The 23,637-nt window shown below is 35.8% G+C and overlaps 1 protein-coding gene across 3 annotated transcripts in view; it reads right to left on the minus strand.

Annotated features, from left to right (window-relative positions):
* Positions 1 to 5,420: 5,420 nt before the first annotated feature.
* Positions 5,421 to 23,637, minus strand: part of LOC150094991 (uncharacterized) — a 41,267-nt gene continuing 23,050 nt past the window's right edge. For all 3 annotated transcript variants that reach the window (XM_090411123.1, XM_090411126.1, XM_090411125.1), the window contains exon 3: positions 5,421 to 9,070. In XM_090411123.1, the coding sequence (XP_090267249.1) occupies positions 7,594 to 8,823 (1,230 nt within the window). In that variant the 5' untranslated portion in view covers positions 8,824 to 9,070 and the 3' untranslated portion in view covers positions 5,421 to 7,593. The remainder of the gene's footprint in view (positions 9,071 to 23,637) is intronic.

Genomic DNA, 23,637 nt, shown 5'->3' on the forward strand with positions numbered 1-23,637 from the left:
AGCGTGATGGTAGTAGTGTAGTTGTGCGCATTTGGAGAATTTAGCAGTAGAGGAAACAGTAAAATGTATATAGTGGATAAGAGTTGAATAGAATGCTTTTCCACAATGGGTTGCTTGAAGGCGTTCACGTGGCCAAAGAAAAATCAAACTTCCTTATTCACCAAATAGAAAGAATGGATTAGAATATGATATTCTATGGAGTGTGGGGAGACAACTTGGTAGTAATTTATTAACTTTTTTCCTCTATAATAAAATGACTGCTGATTGCACAAGGGGAAGGGCTATACTACTGGATTTTGCTAAGACTTTGACACGACCCACATGGAATACTCTTACACGAATTAAAACAAATGGGGATGGATATTAAACAGGTAAAGTGAATACGAGAATGGCTTATTTTACCATTATTGTTTAATTTGTATATGCCGTACTCATAATTTAGGAAATGACTAGTAAGGAGATATTCAACTATTCGCTGTTGATACAAAATTAGGTAATGTAATAATCAAGTTTTTGTAGAGAGCTTTCAGAATAATTTAAATAAGTTGGCCGATTGGGCAAACGATACTGGATTTCAGTTCAATGTGGAAAAGTGTATAAATTATGAATTTTGTTATTAAAAGATTACAATCTGTGTATCACACCCTGCTGGAACTGTATTCCAAGAGATCGATAAGGCTAGGGATTGGGCAGTGTTGCTGGAGAGCAATGCTTTTTTCTGGAGGTATGCAACAGTACCGGCAGCTTTTTACTTAAGTTTTTAAAATTTTGTGATTTATTGAGAGCAAAATGTATTATAAATATTCCGTTTGATGGTACTGTGTTCACGAACTGAATTTTCAGTTTTGATTACTCATAAGTTGGTACCCTCTGCTTTCCTGTTTCATTGGTTGCTATGCAAACTGGAACAGGAAGTTGTGTTCACTTCCGATTGCTTCCAATATCATTTTATCGGTTCTATATTCATTCTTCAGTAGGCAGGTGTTCACGTGAGTTTTGAATTAATCTAAGTTGAGTAGCTCAGTGGAAGTTGCGCTTGTGTCCTCTGCACTTGGTCGCTTGATATGAGACTTAGGTTCAAGTTTAGTCGCCGATTGGAAGAACTTTTTCTAATCCTATTTTCGACCGATTCCCGAGTTAGTCGATCTCTGGCACGTACAAACGGCGGTTTTTCCGGTAAACTCGGGTTCCCACACCGGGTTTTGGCCGTTTGCACACTACGTTGCTTGGCCGCATGAAGGAAGACTTGATTTCGATTCTAGTGGCCGACTAGAGGAAACTTTTCTAAGCCTTTTTATGACCGACACCCGAGTTAGTCGCTCTCTGACACAGGAAAGTGGGGTTTTCCCTCAGGGTAACTTTGGTTTTTCATTCAGTAAACTCAAGAAAATCTACCGTAGTACCCACAGTATTTCAGACAGTAACTTATCCTGTAAGGGTTATGTACCAAGAGAGGGCAGCACTTGTTTTATAGCCTCTTCATCGATGGCTGCTATAATTAGTGATGGAAATCGGCCAGCTGTCTCTGATTGGCTACCAGTGGAGATTGAACTGCCTACTCAGTCTCCAAAAGCTCGATTAGGGAAAAAGGCCTCTCCTACTCCCTATAAGGAAATAAAAAGTCAATAGCTGATTTATTTTATTTTTTATAAGTTAAACTAGTTCAAAATGAGTAAAACAAGTAGTTACTTTATGCCAATGAGTAAAAAAGGAATGCTCAAGAAGCAGAAATTGTTGAATATATTTGTGATCCTGTAAAACAGAAAACTAGCACCTAAAATAAACTTGGTAAAGAGAATCACAAAAGCAAGACCGAAGATCCATGTGGTCAAAATGAAGCAGATTCTGATGATGATTGACCTGAATGTTGCAGACCTTTACAGAAAAATGACTTTGGGATAGATAACCCTACATAACTCACCTCATCCTACAGAATATCAACCACCACCACCTCAACTCCGATCTTCATGCCATCCTACAATGCGGGTTTGGATAACCTCATAAATTTCAATGCCAGCAAAACCCAATTCTGTACTATTTCCCATAAAAAAGAACAACTTTTTCCCAGTATCTTTTCGATGTTACCCAAATTTCCAAACAGTCTGAGATCTCGCTCATAGGAATCACCCTCACAACAAACCTCTCCTGGCACAAACATTGCATCCTCAGCCTCAAACAAACTAGGATTTCTCTTCTACTCAAGACATCACTTCATCCCCAACAGCTACTAACATTATACAAGTCACAAATCCGCCCAACTATTGAATACAGCTCCCACATATGGGGTGATGCTCCTAAAAGCTCTCTCAAAATGTTCGACTCAATACAGAGGAGGGCAATTACTTATCAATGATCCATCACTTACCAACACTCTTTCTCCCAAAACTTTCACACAGACGTTTGGTCTCTGCAGTAAGTATATTCTACAAATATTTCTATGGGAAATGCTCATCCGAAATAACATCAATAATTCCCCGCTCAGTACTAAACTCATTGGAATACGTGCAGCTGCTGCAAAACCCTTCACAGTACACCTATAAAACAAACAGAACAAATTTCCTTTCCTCTTCCTTCATCCCTGCAACTGCTGCACTGTGGAACAGTTTCCCACCTGCTGTGTTCCAACGAATACAATTTAAAGTCATTGAAATCAAAGTAAACAAATTCTTCCTTTCCCAACCCACCACCCATATATGGTACTAATGTACTATAGGTTGACAAATCAACCTCCTGTGTATGGGCACAACTTTAAAAAAAAAAAGCAATCACTCTCAGTTAATTCTGATCAACAGACATTTCTTATACTTTAATACTTGTTTATTACGATTTTATGTATTTACTTTCTGTCGAAACAACATAGTCGTAGTAATGGACAAGGTTGTTTTGAAGTATGTTCAAAGCAACTGAAATTATGTTTCCTTTTTATATTTTATCTGTTCATTTATTGGATTATTTTTGTGGAATCTCTGATTGTTTTCGGATAGATAATCAATTTTCGGCTTTCGAAAAGTCACTTCAATCATCAATATTCATCACATGTTCTGAATGAAAATCGAAAATGTATATCCTCTTGACTCCATGTTTTAACAAAACATTTCTACACCTCTGGTATTCATTTCACTTCGGCTGTTTATATTGGCATTAGGAATCGAAAATTCCAAATGACTCAAATATTTTTTTACTCTGTCTTAGTAGAACATGGAGTCAGGCAAAAATGAAACCAATGAATTCTTTTGTTTTTCAGTTTGGGCGTATAACTCATAGTTTGCTTGCCATTGAAGAAATTTTTCACGGTGTTTGTTATTAAACGCTACAGTTACGTTTTACTTGTCGATACAACTATTGCATAAATATAATTCCTTATAGTTTAATTATTTATGAGTAACTATGCTGATTTTTGTACGCTTGTTTTTTTGTTTCCGTAAGAAAATTACGTAGAAAATTGAAAATTCAGATGAGGTCGACACTGTTAGACCTGGTTTCCTGCCAAAAACAAAGGGCATTATTAAGACTATCGACCACTCAGCATGCATGGTATTTCCTCATGTTGCCTCATCATTTTATAAGTGGGTACCAAATACTGAAGCTTTTTTTTTACTAAATATCAAATTGCCAGCTGACGATCCACCTTAGTCCAGTTTCTAGTGATATAAGTAATCACGCAATAAAATGACAAGGTGAAAATCACCGGATAAGAAGCTTTGTTGTTTCACATGCAGTAATTAAATGCTATGACAGATTCTCCTCGGTTAACTAGCTTTGAAAATAAACCGACTCCAATAATATTCACAGATTGCTAAATCTCTGAGAAAATGTGGATAATGAGCCAAATATGCAGAAATATCCAGCAGCAACGAGTGGTTCGATGACCGGAATTTATTACGGCAATCCTTCATCCATACAATACGAGTGAAATAAAACAAATTGAGAATTTACTTCATTTTTTTTCTAATACTGGAATCAGAATGCCTGCCAATCAGCAATGATGAGTACCTTATTTGGTTGCGATTAATCTAGAAAACGAGAGAATTAGCAATTGTAATGCTGCATGTGCCAAGCAGGATGTCACACTTGATTACTAAATAATACACGAATAGATTATCAGTTATCAGTTTCATTCATATGGATATACTCTATGTCAATTACATACTCCTTCAGCAGAGTATATCATTTTATATAAGATATGAAGTTCCTTTTAAATAACCCTTCACTTAAAATTTATCAACATTAAGGAAACTACCCGTTAAACAACAAAATTGAAGATCCTGTGTAGCTTATTGGATGTGGCGTTTGCACACCATGGCTCTTGGCCGCACAAAGGAAGACTTGATTTCGATTCCAGTGGCCGACTAGAGGAAACTTTTCTAAGCCTTTTTACAACCGGCTCCCGAGTTAGTTGATCTCTGGCACAGGGAAGCAGGATTTTTTGTCCAGTGAACTCAAAAAATCAACCAAAGAACACACTATGTCAGACATTAAACATGTTGTGTTAGGGTTAAGGACCACTAAATGGCGGCACTTCTTGAGCCATTCTCTTCACTGCATGCTACTTAATTAGTGATCGCCTTGTGTCAGCTATCTCTGATTGGGTAACAGTAGAGATTGAACTGCCCACTGTCTATAAAAAGTTATAGGGCTAAACGGCCTCACCTACTCCCTATTCGGGAATAAAAAGGTGTTAGTAGTGAAACAAAATTAAAATGATGGAATCGGATACTTCTGCAAGAGTGGAAGGAATTCACTTCCAAAAGAAAACGAGAAATTATAAGCTTCGAATATCAAATCATGACAGTTACACTAATCAATAGAAATTGCCAGAGCAGAGCAGATACCTCGGAAAAAGATTTCTAGTAATGATTTTTCTCATATTAAGAGCAATAATTAAACCGAAAGACAAAAAGTTGATTAGACAATTTTTATGGATAATTTCTCGAAATTGGGTATTTTAGTGAATAAACCATTTCTTAATGTCATGTAACTGGTAGATTTAAACAATTCTTATTGTGTAGTAAAATAGGGATACAACATTCTTCTTGGAGATTTTCCCCATCGCCAGCAAATCTTTATCACACTACGTATGTGCTTGATATAAAAATTATGTCTTATTCTCCTGAAAATGTGTCCTATAATTTGCATGTTTTCCAAGGCTCAGCTTCTCCACAGCATCAGTCTACTTAAACGGAGATACAGCCTGTACATTGTACAAATGGTGGAAAAAATTAAATATAAAAAAAATATAACATTTCGGTAAAGAATATCGTATTTGTTTTAGTGGAATATTATTTGCAATTTATTGATAATTTTTGTAGCATATTTTGCAAATTATTGCACTGAATAACATAAAACAACATATTTTAAAAAAGATAGTTTATTAATCACAATGTATAAGTTAAATCAAAACAGTAACGTATATAAAAAATAGTCTTCGCAAACTCGAAGGATGTATGAACACTATATAATAAGGTACAGAAGAGTTCTGAGAATGATATTAAATAATTTATATTAAAATACTATTAATCAACACAAGCAGAAAAAAATAGAAAAAGAAATACACGCATATAACTGCCAGCAACTTGTAAATTATACAAAGAGAATGAAATGGAAAACCATGGCATGAATTGTTCATCAATTAATAAAATCATAAAATGCTGTGCAAGGTTAACTATCACGGTCACAAATTAAGAGGATTATTCATTCTTTGAAAAATCAGATATTTATCAAATATTTTATGATTAGAAGAAAGCTTCACATTTTGAATTTCAAAATATGAAGCTTTTATTTAGGAAACTATTTCTGAAAAAATATTCAATGTAGAACAGAATTAAATGCATCTGATGAATGATTAATTCACAATGACACCTGAAAAAAATTCACTCACAGTTAAATACAATAAAACATCATTAGCATAAAATGCCTTAAATCGTATTTTTAACGAGGACATTGGTATTTTACGATACAATGAAGTGAATCGATTTTTTTCAAATCGAAAGAATTGTTTGATTTTCTGTAGAAAATTACGATTAAGGATGTATACCTATTTACTTAATAACCTGATTTAAGACTCTGAAGGCATTATTCATAGAAGAATGGCATGCCCACATTAAAAGTAAAATTTCTTCGTTTAATATCTACAAAAAAAAAGATATTTAAACAGGGTATATTAATTATTTCAGAAATTGCATTAATAAAGTCATTTTATTTTATAGAAACATTCTCATTGCATATAAAAACAATTTCTCCTCAATGTGAACTAAGAAATATTTTTCAACGTAATTAGCCGAGAGCATTTTGTGACAAGTTAATTAATCAATATGAAAGAATTTTCTACATAAAATGTAAATTATGTCTTTTCAGTTTGAAAAATCAGTTTAAAAAAATGTTAATAACAATAAGAACAGTCAGATTTTAAGATTATTAATCACATGTAATAAGATAAATCAGAACATCTTTATAAAAATACGTTTGCAAGAACAACTGTGCTTGCAAACCCCAAAAATGCATAAACTTAGTAATAACAATAAGGTACGGCAGAAATTTCTGAAAATAATAGTAATAAATGCATTCCTGAATATGGCCAAAGTTAAAATACACTAAAAGAGCAACTGATTGGAATATAAACGCGTTAATATATTGATAACAGATAACGCTAATTACGTACAATTCGCGGAGACCTTGTATTTTGTGAAACTGAAATGATTCGTTTCATTTGAATTCAAAACAACTGCTGATTTCTATAGTAGAGAAGGTTTCTTAATGTAAAATAAGAAATTTTCCATATTGAATTTTGACGGCAAAATATTTAATTCGTGTTTAATATCAAAATGACTGAGAACATACGAAGGGCTGCACATCTTGAGATATAAATTATGATTAAAATCAACATAGAAGGCTGTCCTTAATAAAAGTGGACGTAGTTAACTAGATCTCCTGATTTAAAAGGTTTCTGAACATATACAGGCAAATGGCTTTAGCAAATTATAGCACGACACTGTCATAAACTTTCTGTTTACAATACTACAAAAATATTATTTATCAAAATGATTTCTTTAATATTTTATACCTTATAATAGTTTTTTTTTTTTTTTTTTACTGAAGTCTTTCACGTTGCACATTAGAAACATACTGAAGATGTATTACGAAATGTCTTTTCAAGTTACTCAGCTGAGACCAATGCAAATGTTTTCACTTCACATATTTGGGAAAAGTTTGCATTAAAGAGCACACGAAGTATCTCTCGATTTGGAACTCTTAAATGTCTTTCCAATTAAATTGATCTCAGGATTAAAACGTTCCAAGGATAGAATAATTTGTTAGAAACCCTGTCAGTTAAAAATCGTTTCCTTACTTCTGAGAACTGATAAGAGGTTATAAAATCTGTGCTCTTCAAAGTATACTTAACGGGAAATTGGATTTTAGTGAGTAGGAAACAGTGAATGGTTTCCAATCCGCATAATGCCGAAAACGATTTGCCACAAATTTCATGATTTCTCCTCAGTGTGATCTAATAAACGGCTTAAAGATGACAAAATTTCTTAAACTTGGCAAAATTTCAAGATAATTATTTTTATTGATTATGAACTAATAAATATCTTTTCATGTTATATGCTTATGAAAATGCCTTTCCCAACTCTCATAAGAGAATTGTTTTTCTTGGGAGTGAACTACTAAATGTCTCTTCATGTTACCTGACTGTGAAAATGCCTTTCCACAACTCCCACAACAGAATGCTTTTTCTTGAGTATGAACTAATAAATGGGTTTTCAAATGGCATGACTGTGAAAATGCTTTCCCACAAGTTGCACAGGTGAAAGGTTTTTCTTTAGTGTGAACTACTAAATGGGTTTTCAGGTTGCTTAACTGTGAAAATGCCTTTCCACATCTCTCACAACGGAATGCTTTTTCTTGAGTATGAACTAATAAATGGGTTTTCAAATGGCATGACTGTGAAAATGCCTTCCCACAAGTTGCACAGGAGAATGGTTTTTCTTTGGTGTGAACTACTAAATGGGCTTTCAATTTGGATAGCGAAGAAAATGCCTTTCCACAAATCTCACAACGGAATGCTTTTTCTTGAGTATGAACTAATAGATGGGTTTTCAAGTGGCATGATTGTGAAAATGACTTCCCACAAGTTGCACACGAGAATGGTTTTCCTTTAGTGTGAATTAACAAATGGGTTTTCAAGTTGCATGACTGTGAAAATGCCTTACCACATCTCTCACAACGGAATGCTTTTTCTTGAGTATGAACTAATAGATGGGTTTTCAAGTGGGATGATTGTGAAAATGACTTCCCACAAGTTGCACACGAGAATGGTTTTCCTTTAGTGTGAATTAATAAATGGGTTTTCAAGTTGCATAACTGTGAAAATGCCTTCCCACAAATTGCACAAGAGAATGGTTTTTCTTTGGTGTGAACTAAAGAATGTCTTTTCAATTGATATGAAAAGGAAAAGGTTTTGCCACACGTTGCACAAGAGAAAGGCTGCTTAGTGTGAACGAATAACTGCTTTTTATGATTACCAGATTTTGTAAATGTATTGGGACAAACTTCGTAGGATACCTGTTGTAAATGATTGTGAACTAATAAATGTCTTTTCAAGTTACTTGCTTTTAAATACTTTTGTCCACAGATATTACAAGACATCGATTTCGTTTCCATTATCGAAAAATTAATCGAGTTATGTAATGACATCATTAATGCTTTATTAATATCGTAAAAGGGAAAGGAATTGGTTGTATTCGATATATAAGTTCGTTTAGGATATACTGTTTCTAAAATCCCTGTTTCACACTTCAAATGATTTTCTTGTTTAGCACGCATCAATAAACTTGTTCGCTGTCATTTTTTAAAAAAAATCCAATTTTTTTACCATATGTTTTGCAATGGACATTTTCTGGATTTATTTCTGCATAAATTATTTTGAGTAGTGATTTGAGTGAGCGCTCGTTCTTAAACTTGATCGATTTTTAATGTGCAGAATAATTTGTACATTCATGACGAAAGAAAGAAGCAGCACCTTCAGCATTTCTTCTTTGTCTGCATCTTCTAATTTTTCATCGACTTTTTCCTACAAAAAATGAAATACAGATTGTGATAAAAAATGATAAAACTGTTAGAGACATCTTTATGGGTATAATAAATATAATATAAAGGATTTATTTCATTAGAGGTTTAGCAAAGGAGTTACTGCTTTTTAATGACGTAGTTCTCTAAAAATGATATTTCTTCATTCCTCCCTTCAGTAATGAATACAAAATTATAATGCAGAATGATAGGCTGTAAATATTAAACTTTATATTTATTTATAAAAGGTTGGATTAAAAAAACGCAATATAAATCCATTAATTAATGTATTTTTATAAGATTCTTTTAGGAATTGAAATTATTTTTATGCTTCATCTTCTTCAGTTTTTCCCAATTAACTAAAGTTGTTTTTGGTGTCTCCTCCAGAACCTCCTGACTTGGGCTGTAGCCACATCCAAGTTCTTCATCCTGAAGTCTTCCTCCACAATCTCTTCTTTCGCCGCCCACGCTTCCTCCTTCCACTGCACAAACATCTGCATAACCTTTCCTGCAACAAACTCTTCCACCCTCCCCATCACGTGACCAAACAATCTCAACCACTTCCTGTATCTTTGCTCCTAAGTTCGTAACTTTCACCGTTCCCCTTGCATAGTTATTTCTCAGATGATCCTTTCTGGTCACACCACACATCCACCTAAGCATTCTCATCTCCGCTACCTGCTTCTTACTGATGTTATTTTTCTTTAGGGCCAGTTTCCATAGCATACGTCATCGATGGTCTCACTACTGTCCTGTAGAGTTTGCCTTTTAGATTGACCCTCTTATCGCACAGCACTCTAGCCATCTCTCTCTCTCTCTCTCTCTCTCTCTCTCTCTCTCCAGTTCCTTCATCCTGCATCCCACTTCCTTCTCAGCCTAACCATCCTCTTTCATTGTTGAATCTAAGTATCAAAAGTCGCTCACCTTCCTGACGACATTTCCTTCCAGCTCCAGATCTGTCTCCTGGCTGCCATCCACTTCACAACATATATACTCTCTTACTTCTGCTCAGTCTCATACCTCTCACTTCCAGTACTTTCCTCCAGCTTTCCAGATTATCTGCCACTTCTCCTGATGCTGCACGTAACACGATGTCATCTACATACAACATAGTCCAAGGAGCATCTTCTCTCACCTCCTCGGTCACCACCTCTCTCACAATATTAAACAGGAACGGACTTAATGCTAACCCTTGATGCAAGCCAACTGTTATTGGAAAATTTTCCGTCTCTCCTAGGCAGGTTCGAACTCTTGTCTTCACATTTCTGTACACCTCCTGCACCAACCTGATATTTCTCTGGTACCTTCTTCTCCCTCACACCTCCAGACTTCTTGCCTTGGCTCTCTATACGCTTTTTCCAGATCAATAAATACCAGATGTAGCTCCCGTTGTTTCTCTCGAAACTTTTCCATCATCTATCGTAACCCAAAGTTAGCATCTGTCGTCGATCGACCAGCCATGAAGCCAAATTGCTCCTTTGCAATCTTCACTTCCTTCCTCATTCTTCCATCAAGAACCCTCTCTAAGATTTTCGTTGTGTGCGACATCAACTTTATTCCTCTGTAATTCTTAGTGTTGTGCATCCCCTTTAGTCTCGTAGATGAGGACAAGGGTACATTCTCTCCATTCTTCAGGTATATTTTCCTGTTGACAAACTTTTATTAACAGGTCCCACAGCAGGTCAATTCCCTCTTCCCCCAGTGACTTCCATGCCGCCATTGGGATCCTGTCAGTACCCACCGATTTTCCATTCTTCTTCCTCTTTATGGCTTCCTTCACTTCCACTCTACTAATATTCTGCACCATCTCCTCATAAGGCTCAGCATCTTCTCTCCGATTCCTCGTATTTTCTTCTTTCAAAAGCCCTTCAAAGTATATTCTCCCTGTTTCTTATATATCCACATTCCTCATTAATACCCTTACTCCAGAGTCTGATCTGTCTCACATGTACGATGTCCTTTGATGCCTTATTTTTACATTTGACCAATCGATAAATCTTTCTCTGTCCTTCCTTTGTTTCTAATTGATCATAAAGGTCTTATATACCATGGCCTTTGCCTGTACAACAATTCTCTTGGCTTCTCGCTTTTTCTGTCCTTTTCCACTCTTGACTTGTCCAACTTCTGCTTTACCTTCCTCTTAGCCATCACTGCTTCTAGTGCATTATTATTCCACCACCAATCCTCCTTGTGCTCTCTGATCTTTCTGGATGTTTCACCAAGAACCTCAATTGCTCAGCTTAGAATTGCTTTGGAATTATGTCTCCACCAATCATTCCAGTCCATCCGAAATCCTCTCTAACAACTCCCTGAAAAGGTTCCTCAAACTCTCTTCTTCTAAGTGAAACCACTTAATTTTCTTCCTCCCATGACTCCCAAAGGTTCTTTTCTTCAACTTCATTTTAGTCTGCGCACAGCAACCGGCGTTGCTGCACCACTTGATCTGTTGGGATTACCTTACATTTTGTTGCTGCCTTAAGATATTCTGTTCTAGTCAAGATGTAGTCAATCTGTGAACTATTATTACCACTTCTAAATGTTATCAAATGCTCTTCTCTCTTACGGAAAAGGGAGTTCACAATTGCAAGATCAAACGCTATTGCAAAGCCCAAAATACTCTCTCCTTCACGGTTCATCATTTACAATCCATGTCCACCATGCACCCTTTCACAGTCCTTATTGTCTCCCCATGTATCCGTTAAGTCTCCTCTGACAATCACCAACTCGTTTTCTTCCAGCTCTCTCATTTCTTCATCTATTCCAGAATTCATCCTTCTCTTCTGCTGTACAACCAACTTGTAGGGCATATACACATAAGACGACCAGTTGCTCTTTTCTAAGACCCAGTTTCATTCGCATGATCCTGTTGTTCCTGCTACCCACCTCCAGTACTTCGCCCTTCATTCTGCCACACATCACAATTCCGACACCATTTCTTCCCACTTTATTCGCTCCAGAGTAGAATTTATACCGTTTCGTAGTTCCTTTGCCTTTTCCCCCTTCCACCTAGTTTCTGCACACATAAAATGTCCAACTTCCTCATCATGTCTTCCACCTCTCTTCCCCTTTCAGTCACGCTTCCAACATTCAACGTTCCAACTCGCAACATTCTCTCCACCGGCTGGGCTTCAATCACACCCGGCAGATCTCTTCCACTTCTCGCAGCTGTAGGGCAACAGGGCTGAGTGTCGCTTAAGAGGTACGCCCTAGCCCTTGTATCACTTTCTTTTCGACTCATTTGATCATAGCTAGAGCTGGCAGTGAAAATATATGACCTTTCCTGATGTCAACCCTCGCCATTTATCTGGTCTTGCAACCGGAACCTATTGGAGCTAGCTTTCCCACTTTGTTGGCTGTGATAGGCAAAATTACACAGCAAGATAAGAAAGATTCACCCCTAACCCTCGAATACTCTAATAGCATTAGGGGTAAGGAACAAGAAGAGAAGAAAGAAGGAAGGAAAGAAAGAAAGAGGGAGAGAGGACCAGTCTGTAGATAATGTAACAGATATATATTACATAAAGTAAGGCATGGTCCAGCATCAGGTAACTGGGGTATGCCATGCCCGTAACTCACTAAAGTGAGCCCATCAGTTTAATTATTTTTATGCTAAATTCCTGGATTATATGAAAGCACCCACAGTCAAAAGTTGTACACTTTTGAAGATGTGATATGTCATATATGGTCAACGCTATGTTATCACGAAATCAGAACTCTCACCCGTGTTCGCTCTCTTCGATAGTTATTATCATGTGACAACTCTGCAGTCCAAGATATCATTGCGGTAGGATGATACAGATAATATAAAACGCAAAGGAACTATTCTATACAGTCTCAGTTCAACCGACTTAAACATCTATCTAACCAAGCTACATTCCAACAATTAAACGATCTACTGCCATTAATATAATTTTGCTATAGATCCGAATCTCCCAGCATACGAAATTTAAAAGAATATATAAAAAATAAAGTAAAGCTAGATCCATGTGAGATTGGAAAAATCACCTTCACTTCAGGAAATCCGCTAAAAGATTCCTCTTGTTACAAAGAAAATCGAAGCCAAAGTTTTTCCGGTATGCCACAAACTGCATTCTTAGCAGTATTCGACGGCAGAACTCAGTTGGACGGGACTGATGTCGCACAAATTATGAGTTACTATCTTTCAGAGTTGGCATCTTACCACGATGATTATGATAAACCCTATCTTGGGGAAATCCCCAGGGAACGAAGTCACGGGGTGGACCAGATCAAATGACCAAGATGGCCATGAAATGGGAAACGCATGCTTGTTTCCTCTATCTTCAGTGTAATTTATCGATGAAACACTTGTACCGATCAACATGTGTGGAGGGACCCTATCCTGCATGAAAATAACTGAATTCATTCATAGCACAGCTGTGGCACACACACAAAAAAAAAATTATATCTTTGGGTGCAGTGAATGTCCTCAAGGAAAGGTAAAATGACAAAGAAAACTATAAACCCGCACCAGACAGTAAGTATGGGTAAATGTAAAGCAATTTGTTGGGCTGCATGCGGATTTTGCGCAGCCCGTATCGAAATTATGACTATTCGCAGATCTGCTCATGTAAAAGTGAGCCTCATCTCCCAACAAAATCATCAATGGCCATCATCCACTCCAATCAAGCAAGGAATGTTAATCAACTTTCAATGTCCGGGGCACACAAGTCATGTGTCTTGACATAACACGTGCACTGCAGGAACAAACGCTGTTTTTCATAGCGTTTGACTAAGTTCACTTGCTGTAAACTAACTGGTTTTCGACTACTGCCACCTCTAATTCCCAACGAACCTGTTACTTGAAAACTACTAATTATTCGTCGCAGAGCACATTGAGGTACTGGACTTCGTCGACATTTGTTAAGGCAATGAAATGCGAGGAATGCAGCACAGTAACAGCATTGCAATTGTTTTAGTACTGCTTCATGAACAAAGCATGTTAGGGCAAAGTTAGTGCCATCACTGTGGGCGGTATTAACCGGAAAGAAATCTCTTCAAATCCTCCTCGCACCTGCCGAGTTGCATGATATGCAAATGCTATGTAACGTGGTGTTTACAAGCCCTTGGTGGGTGAATTTTGAAAAAAACCTCAGATCTCGCTTCTGCACAACGTGTATTCCTGCAAAGTTTCGAAGCATTTGGATCACTGGATGTCACTTTACAAGGCCATAAACATGGATACTTTAATTTGATCTCCCTGTATATTAAAAACAGGATAGGTACTTGTATTGAGCTTTGTAGGATTCCATATTTTATTATTTTGTTACACTAGCGAAGTGTAACAAAATATTAAAAACTGATATCTGAAGCTGGTATACTGCTTACTCCTATTCAAATAGGATTCGAAACAATCGTTATAAACTATTATTATACTGTATCTAGACATTTGCAGAAGGAATAAAAAATGATGCACACAGCCAAATGCTTTAGATATATCAAGAAAAACGACTCATGTGTGCCTTCCTTTATTTATAATACTAATCTGTATTATGGAACTTGAACAGCACTTTTTCCGCATCGAATCCGGATCTGAACCAGTACTGATTAGAGGTGTAAACGGATATGTAATTTAATTAATTACTTAATCTGTTTTTTCTTTCGGGAGGGATTTTCAATAACCCCTGAGACCCGATAATATAGATATTGGTCTCTAATTTTTGATTACGTTTGTATGCCTCATCATGTCTTCCACCTCTCTTCCCCTTTCAGTCATGCTTCCAACATTCAACGTTCCCACTCGCAACATTCTCTCCACCGGCTGGGCTCGTTTCTTCAATCACACCCAGCAGACCTCTTCCACTTCTCGCAGCTGTAGGGCGACAGGGCTGAGTGTCGCTTAAGAAGTACGCCCTAGCCCTTGTATCACTTTCTTTTCGACTCATTTGATCATAGCTAGAGCTGGCAGTGAAAATATATGACCGTTCCTGACCACTCCTTGAAATAATGGAAGAATTGACGTAATCTTTAAGAATTCTATAAATTTCCGATGTTCCAAAGATTTATTAATATGCATAAAGAAACTTTAACTGTAACGTTTGGACATTTATATGAATATACTCGCCATTTTTTAATCCGATTAAAAATTAACACATTAATTACTTCATCCTCATTTATTGCATACAGTTAAAATCAATTATTTATTCACTTTCGTACTTCGACCTGTCTGTACGGCCAAAATCAGAATTACCACTGTTGGTAAAGTCGATCCTTCATTTCGAAAAAAAAAAAAAAAAAAAAAACAGTGGAATCATTGCCTTTTGGGAATTCACGTGAATTCCCAAAAGGCAATGATGATTCAACTGTTTTACCAAACTAAATTCTTTACTTTTTTTCTTTTGCGTATTTTATTTTTTGCTTTAAAGGATTACCGAATTTTTACATGCATTTTCAAAAACTAAACTGTAGAAATGCTTAATATGCTTACTGTGTAATTTTACTTTAGTCCTAATCATTTTTAATTCATCTGTAATCCAGCGTATGTCATTATCCTTTTTTGCACTTCTTTTAATATATGATGATTTCCTGTGTGCATATTTAATTATTTTGATCAGTTGCTCATATAATTTATGATCGTCATCAAATTTCTGTCATGTACCCTCAAGGGGTATACAGGATATGATAGTACAACGTGAAAAATTTACATCATTACTAACTTTCTATGTACAATTTTCCTCCAAATCAGTCTGTTACTTGTGAAGACTCCAACATTATTAGATCTTACATTTCTATCGTGTAAGGCACTTCGTACCATATCAATCCACCTATATCTTGGTCTTCCTCTGGGTCGTTTTCCTGCCAACCTGACAGAGAACACTTGTTTTGCTAATCTTTCCTCTCCCATTCTGCTTAAGTGACCATACCACCTGAGATTAGCTCTGCCAACGCATTCCTGGATGCTGACAATGTTAAGTTCTTCCCAAATATTCTCGTTTTTAATGTGATATTGACATTGTTGCCATCTGTTCATGCCTCTAATCTTTCTCAGGACTCTCATATCGGCCGTCTCTAGTCTTTGGTCAAGTGTTTTACTTCTGACCCAGATCTCAGATCCATAAGTTAAAACTGGTTTGAACACTGTCTTGTATACAGCTAATTTAGTGTTCTCACTAATTTCTCTCTTGTTCCATAAGAATGTAATCAGTTGACTTCCTACCATACCAGCTTTGTTGATTCTGTTATCTATTTCCATATTTAATTTACCATCGTCACTAAAAATCGTACCTAAGTAGTTGAAATCTTTTTACTTGTTCCACAGGTTCTCCGTTCACAACGCAGTTGAGATTTTCAACGATTCTGCCTATTTTCATTGTCTGTCTTTTTATTGCTGACCTTCATACCATATCTATTACAACAGTTATTCAATTTAGTCAGGGAATCTTGCAAACTTGTAGCGGATTTATTTAGAAGTATAACATCCTCCGCATAAAGTAAAGAGCTGACATTAACATCTCCAATTTTTATATCATGTTTAATACCACCTTCCTTCATAAAGTGATCCATAGAGATAAAAAGTAACAGTGGGGATAATGTACATCCTTGTCTCACACCAGATTTAACATTAAACCATCTTCCAGTACTTCTTTCGATTCTAACTGCTGACTTACAACTCAAATAAAAACTAAGAATTGCTTGATATAATGCCCCATTGACACCATATAACTGTAATGTATTGAATAGCTTCTCTCTTGGCACCTTGTCATATGCCTTTCCAAATCGTCAAAACTTAAATACAGATCTTTCTCATATTCCAATGATTTCCGAATTATTTGTCGTAAAGTGAAGATCTGATTCTAACAGCATCTATTTCGCCTGAATTCAGCTTGTTCTTCACCAAGCTTTTCTTCCACAATTCTTCTCACCCGTTTCTCAAGTATACTTGTATAAATCTTACCAGGAACACTCAGTAGGGAAATACCTCTGTAATTCTCGCATTCATTTTTATTTCCCATTTTTATATATGGATACTATGAGAGCTCTACTCCAATCATCGGGAATTCGTCCCTCTGTCCAGGCCTTCTGAACTATGCAGTGTAGCCACTGTTATACCTCCATACTTCAGCATTTCTGGTCGAATATCATCTGCTCCTGCTCAGGGCCGCATTTATACTTTTGGAGGCCCGAATCGCAACATCATTATGAGGCCCTCAAAAATAGGCTTTTTTTTTATTTTTTTTTTAGTTTATTGATAATAAAAGTCAACATTTCCATAATAACTCATTTTAATAACACAATACAACATTGGTATACATATATTTGCATTTTAGAAAAGTATAAAAATAATTCAGTTTAAATTGAATAAAAAAATTAATAACTAAAAGTTTTGTTTCTGGCTTTGGTTTTAGCAAATATATCTATAATGTCATCATAATTGATCGAGTCCAGTACATCTGATTCAATGCATAATAACGACATGTCACTTGTTTTTATTTTGGTGCAAGTTGCTTCTTGAATAATTTTTTATTCGTTTCAACACTGAAAATGAGCGTTCAGTATTTGCATTTGAAATAGACATCGTCAAAAATATTTTTAAAATTGTTTGTACGTTCGGAAAAGTAGACCTTAACCCATCGTTTATAAATTTGTAAATATTTTTAATTGAAGAATTTTCTTCCTTTATCATTATTAAAAATTGCTTAACTTCATCAGTAAATTTTTCTGGATCAATATCAGTCCCATAAGTTTGTAAAATTTTATCAATACTAGTCTTGTACTTGTCTTGATCTATATCTTCCTTCAAAAAATGTCAAAACAGCTTTTTGTTCTTTCATTAATTTCCAAAAATCTTATATTACATGGGAAATTCTTTCCCATGTAATATAATTTCATTTTTAGATTGTGACACTTCGTCACTAATTTTTTTCTCGTTTTTTTTAATTCTTTTCATCTTTAAATTTTGTCTCATCTGTTAATAAATTCGCTTCTTCATTTACAGCAGCAAATCTATTTCTTAGCGATGAAAGTTTTTTTTTTTTTTTTAAAGAATTTAAATGCAACCAAATTAAGCTTGCTAATCAAGGTAAAAATTGGAACTTCATGAACTGTAAAGTTCAGATATTCTCACTAAAAATAAAAATTTTGAATTTACGTAATAAAAATTATAGCAAAAATCATCATATTTATGGAATGACAACATTTATTTATTACAAGATTTATTCAAAAGCTTTGATTTTTTTAAGTTGCAGTAATAAGCATAATAATTCCAGCTTTAGTTAAAACGTAGGAGGTAAGAAGTAGTAACGATAACTTTTTTGCTATGCTCACTAACATCCACTTTTTTACTCATTTTAGGGTAAAATGTTGAGTAGAGTCTTGATGCACAAAAAAATGAACTGAAAAATCAATTTAATTTATTAATAATAATAAACTTGAAATTCAAATGCTTTATGTGATATAGAAACTGCTGTTAATTAATACAAATAGCAGCAGCACACAAAAAATCCTCTGTTGTCTCTGGAACTTGATTCAAAATGATCGCAAAAAACTTTCTTTAACTCAAAAATTTATTTACTCTGTTTACAATTTCCACTTATTAACTTCTAGTATACTTGCAAAGAGGTTAGCTAACTCTCTAAGATACTTTTACAAACTGTATGTCAACTTCAAATATGCCAACAGTATCTCTTAATGACACTTCTTGTTACTGTTAATCTAAATCTTAATTGTTCAACTAAAACATATTATAAGAGGAATTGTACAAAAGGTATTTAACTTACAAAAGCTCTGTATCGCACATTCAGTCAAAGGTCTTGCACAAAAAGTTCTAAGGCAATTCTCTCATCTCAGATCTTGAGCTTCGTTCAGAAAATCTGGCTTCAGAAATATCTCATTGGGAAAACAACAGACTGTGAACTGCGCCCTACGGTACTCATATACAGCTTCTTCGGCAAAAAGTTATTCTCCCATGGCGAACAGAAAAACTTCCAAGGGAAGGCGCTTCGGGTAATTTGTCTCGCTTTTTTTTCTTTGCTTGGGCTCGTCAAAAATGCCTGGACGACTGCCTCCTCCACTAACTCGAATTGCCGCCAACTGTCAACCGGGATTCCTCTCTGGCCTAGAAGCTTTTCTCCGGCGATTGGAACATTCCTTTCGGCAACTCAAAGTCTTTCTCTCTATAGCGAATTCTGGATCCGGGAAGCCCTATATGCTTGGCTCTGCCCGCTTTTATTGTCTTCTCTGAGACCTCGCATGAAGTTTGTAACCCCGATGAATTCGACATGATTCTTTCATCTTAAGTTTCACATTCGGCCCACTCTTTGTTCTCTTCAGTGCCTTCTTTTGATTGTAAGTTGCCGACCAGCAGAAAGTTGTCTGAGCCTTTCTGACTGACTTTGGAGGTGTTTACGTACAGAGCTTTTAAGCCTTTCTCATACACACAAAATTCAATAAACAACCTTTCTAATGCTGCCATGTAGATCTATTACATACAGCTCCAGCGAAAAGCATTGCCTTTAACACTAACATATTCTTATTAAAGTATATATGGTTAATTTCCAAAGGGCTATTTACAAAAATATCTAATCCGAAATATACAGACAAACAAGGTTATTTTTCACAACATTCTTAGGTCAAGTCCCATAAGTAAAAAATCCATCGTGCTTTGGAATATTTAAGCTACAATCGAGTTTTTACAATATTGATAAGAATTATAGTCTGAAAGTCCAGGTAGTCCAGTGAAAACCATCTGTGACAAAATGAAACTAGTATATTTATTTAAAAACACAAATTTATTAAGTATATCTTTATCGAGTTCATAATTAAAAAGGACTAATAATAATAGTTTCTACATCTTGTTTTGGTATTATCAAAATTATCAAGTTATTCTGAAGCATTATGAATTTTGCTATTTTATTATTATGCCGCTAATATTTCTTCAAATGTGGCAATTTTTTACAGCAAAACTGGCTTAGTTATGTTGGATATATCTGTTCGCAAATATATACTCAAAATCCCTTTGACCTAATAAAAAGTCAGAATGCTGATGTTTCATCAGCATTCTATCTGTTAAAATTCAATTATACCCCCCCCTCCAACCGTTAACGGATTATTGTAGTTATGTGCACTGTATTTCTTTGATTGTCCCTTTTTTTGCTGCACAATTTACTTACTGTGTCTCTTCCCAAATAAAAACGAATTTCACATGTGTTAAAATAAATACTCAAAATGTTTGTTTGCAATGGAAATATTATGTCAAATATTTATATATTTTAAGTAATATTTATTGAAACAAATATGACATTTTGCTTCCTTTCCTTGCAAAATAAGATTATATGGGTCAAACATTTTAATTTTAGGAACGATTTTTATTTTTTTTATGAACAACAACAAATGGTGTTAAACTGAATTACTCGGAGTTCCCGATTGCGAGTCTTTTTAATTTATATCCAATGGTATTTTATCAGAGATTCCACGCCTTTGTCTTTTGCTTAAAACTGCAACAGTACAATTACTTTTGAAAAATAACGCATTGAAACAAAAAGAAAGTGTGCATATGTTATCTAGCAGTATTTGTATGTGTGGTAATAATTTTTTTTTTTTTTTTGGGGGGGGGGGAGAGTTAGCCATTAAAGGCGAATTAATTCTGTTATGAAAATTTTGGAAATAAAATTTCATTTTGACGCATGCACCAACACATGTTTCAAAAGATTAACTGTAGGGAAAATATCGCTACTTCAAAACTGTCGCATAATATTAGCCGAAAATATGTACGTAACAGTTGACTTCATAACTGCCGTTTATTTTGATTTGTAGTGCGTAATTAGGGGGGAACCAAGAAAGTTGAAATGCAAAAACCTACAGATTACGTTATAAAAATTATGCATTAAATGACATGATTCAAGATTTACGTATGATAACTAACCTTCGAACTAAGATTATGAATAAAATAGGAAACTTAATTTGGAACAGATGGAGTCTATATTCATTTTTAGATTCGGATTTTTATGAATTTATAAAATAATTGTTTGACAAAAATAATTATCTTCAATCAAGTTCTTGGAAAATATTAAAATATATTGGCGATTAAAATAATCGCCAATCCATTCGCAAAAAAATTGATAGTGACATTGATCTTCCAAAGCGATACAATATGAAGTGAAGGAAGTATGAAAGGATTTATTTTACGCTGGCATTAAAAACTGTAATTATACGATAAAAACAAGCAGCAAAATGAATTATAACTCATAGATATTTAGTCTGATATAACGTAGACTCCGGTTACCGAGCAAAGGGCAAGCAACTGTGTTTCTTGCTGTAGGCCACAGAACGTAGCTACTACGTACTCCAAGTAATGTAGTTAAGTGTTCTTTTCAGCGTGATGGACATCACGGTCAAACTACACTTCTTATCCATGTTCTTTCAGCAGGTGGACAGAATATTATCCAGGTTTGCTGGACGTGTATATACGTCCAGCAAAGAAATGGTACGCTTACATACATGAAGGAAGCCTCACAAATTTTTCAGCGGCCTCTAGTTTTTGTTATGAATTTAATATTTAAAAATAAGTATTTTATTTTGCAACTATAACTACACTATTTTTTTATTGTTCTTTGTAAGGAGTAAATTTTTAAAATGAGGCCCCCATCTTGTGGCTCATGTGCTTAATGGTAAATGCGGCCCTGCTCCTGCTGCCTTTCCATGTTTCAAGCATTCGATGGCTTTTTCTACTTCAAGTATTATTATTATTACGGGCGACTCCAGGGAGTCCTTAGAGTCATCGAGGGAGGCCCTAAGCATCATGTCCACACAACTATTCGGCATTCTCACAGTATCTATCATACCTTGCCTTGAACTCATTCACTGTCATAGCACCCACAACAGACTCTGGCAGCTTATTCCACTCATTTACCACTCTAAAAGTAAAGAACCCAGCTCTAACACAATTGCTAACCACATTCTTGCCAAGCTTCCATAGATGTCCCCTAGTTCTCCCACCACCTGTCCTGATCTCAAAAATATCCTCTGAATTAATCCTATAGAAATCCTTCAGCAATTTGAATGTCTCAATCATATCTCCCCTCTTCTGCCTATCAACCAATTTCTGCAACTCACAAATCTGCAACCTGTTCACATAAGGTTCATTCCATAGACCTGCTATCATCTTGATCACTCGTCTCTGGATCCTCTCAACCTCCTCCCCATCAAGAAGAAACCTAGGTGAACAAATCTGGGCACAGTAGTCGAGATGATGTCTTATCAAGGCTCGGTACAGAGGAACAATAACTTGCTTGTCTCTGCTCATCAAAGTATTTTTCAATAACCAAGTGATTTGATGAGCTGATTTAGCCACTTTTGCAATGTGTCTCCTAAACTTCATCTCCGTAACACCAACACTCCCAAGTCCCTGGCCTCATCTCCTGGAGTACAGCTCCAGGAATGTGTTATACTGCTACTAATCTTTTCACACCAAAATGCATAACTTTACATTTTGTCACATTAAATTGACATCCATTCTCCTTAGCCCAGAACTCCAATCCATCCAAATCATCCTGCAAGATTTTGACATCTTCTGCATTCACTATTGCCCTACCCAACTTTGCATCATCAGCGAACAAATGAACCATTCCTCTCGGATCCTTCCCTACATTGTTAATGAACAAATTGAACAGCAGTGATATAAGAACAGAACCCTGCGGCACACTGCTAGTCACAGGTCGTCTATTAGACTCTACTCCTGAATACACTACTCTCTGATATCTCACCAACCCTATATCCATTCCCATATGTTGCAGTTTACGGATTAGAATTCCATGTGGTTTCCTATCAAAGGCCATAGCTAGGTCCAGCAGTATCACTGTAATAAACCCATTACCCTTATCCAGTTCAGCCGTCACCTTGTTATAAAACTTGAGCAAGTTACTGAGGCATGATCTACCCTTCTCAAAGCCATGCTGTCCCCCATACAGTATCTCATTTTCATCAATCCATTCCTGTATTTTTCCCTTGACTACTTTCTCCAGGACTTTGACAATGACTCCTGATATGCTGATCGGTCGGTAATTTACAACAATAGCCTTGGATCCTCCTTTATGCAGTGAAACTATTTTCCCCTCTTTCCACACCTTCCGGACTAAACCAGACCCAAGACTCAGATTAAACAACATGGTTAAGGGGACCGATAATTCTTTAGCCCTTCACATAAGACCTGTGCCGGTATACCATCCAATTCCACAGATGTATTCACATTAAGGTTCTGTAATAGACTATTCACCTCCACTTCATTCATCACAATTCCTGTATAAACTAATGGTTCCTTCATTCTTTCAATATCACCACCTGGATGATATGCTCTTGCGAAGTGCTCACTCAGTAATTCCACTATATCGACTAATTCAGTGTCCTCCTTACCATCAGCATTCCGTAAAATCATTCTGACAAGTACAGTTTTTTTTTTTTTTTTGCTTGCAGCATATTGATTGGGATTCTCTTTAGCTTGCATAGCTAGTTTCCTTTCATAATCTGCTTTTGCTTTTCTTACCACACTCATTACCCTTCTGGCCTGTGCTTTATACCGTTCATGTGCCTGCAGGTCACCCTTCTCTTTAAATGCCCTCC

The sequence above is a fragment of the Typopeltis vanoorti genome, chromosome 21 (assembly GCF_054136105.1).
Source record: "Typopeltis vanoorti isolate ZY-2024b chromosome 21, IOZ_Tvanoo_1.0, whole genome shotgun sequence".
In the NCBI taxonomy this organism is placed as follows: Eukaryota; Metazoa; Arthropoda; class Arachnida; order Uropygi; family Thelyphonidae; genus Typopeltis; species Typopeltis vanoorti.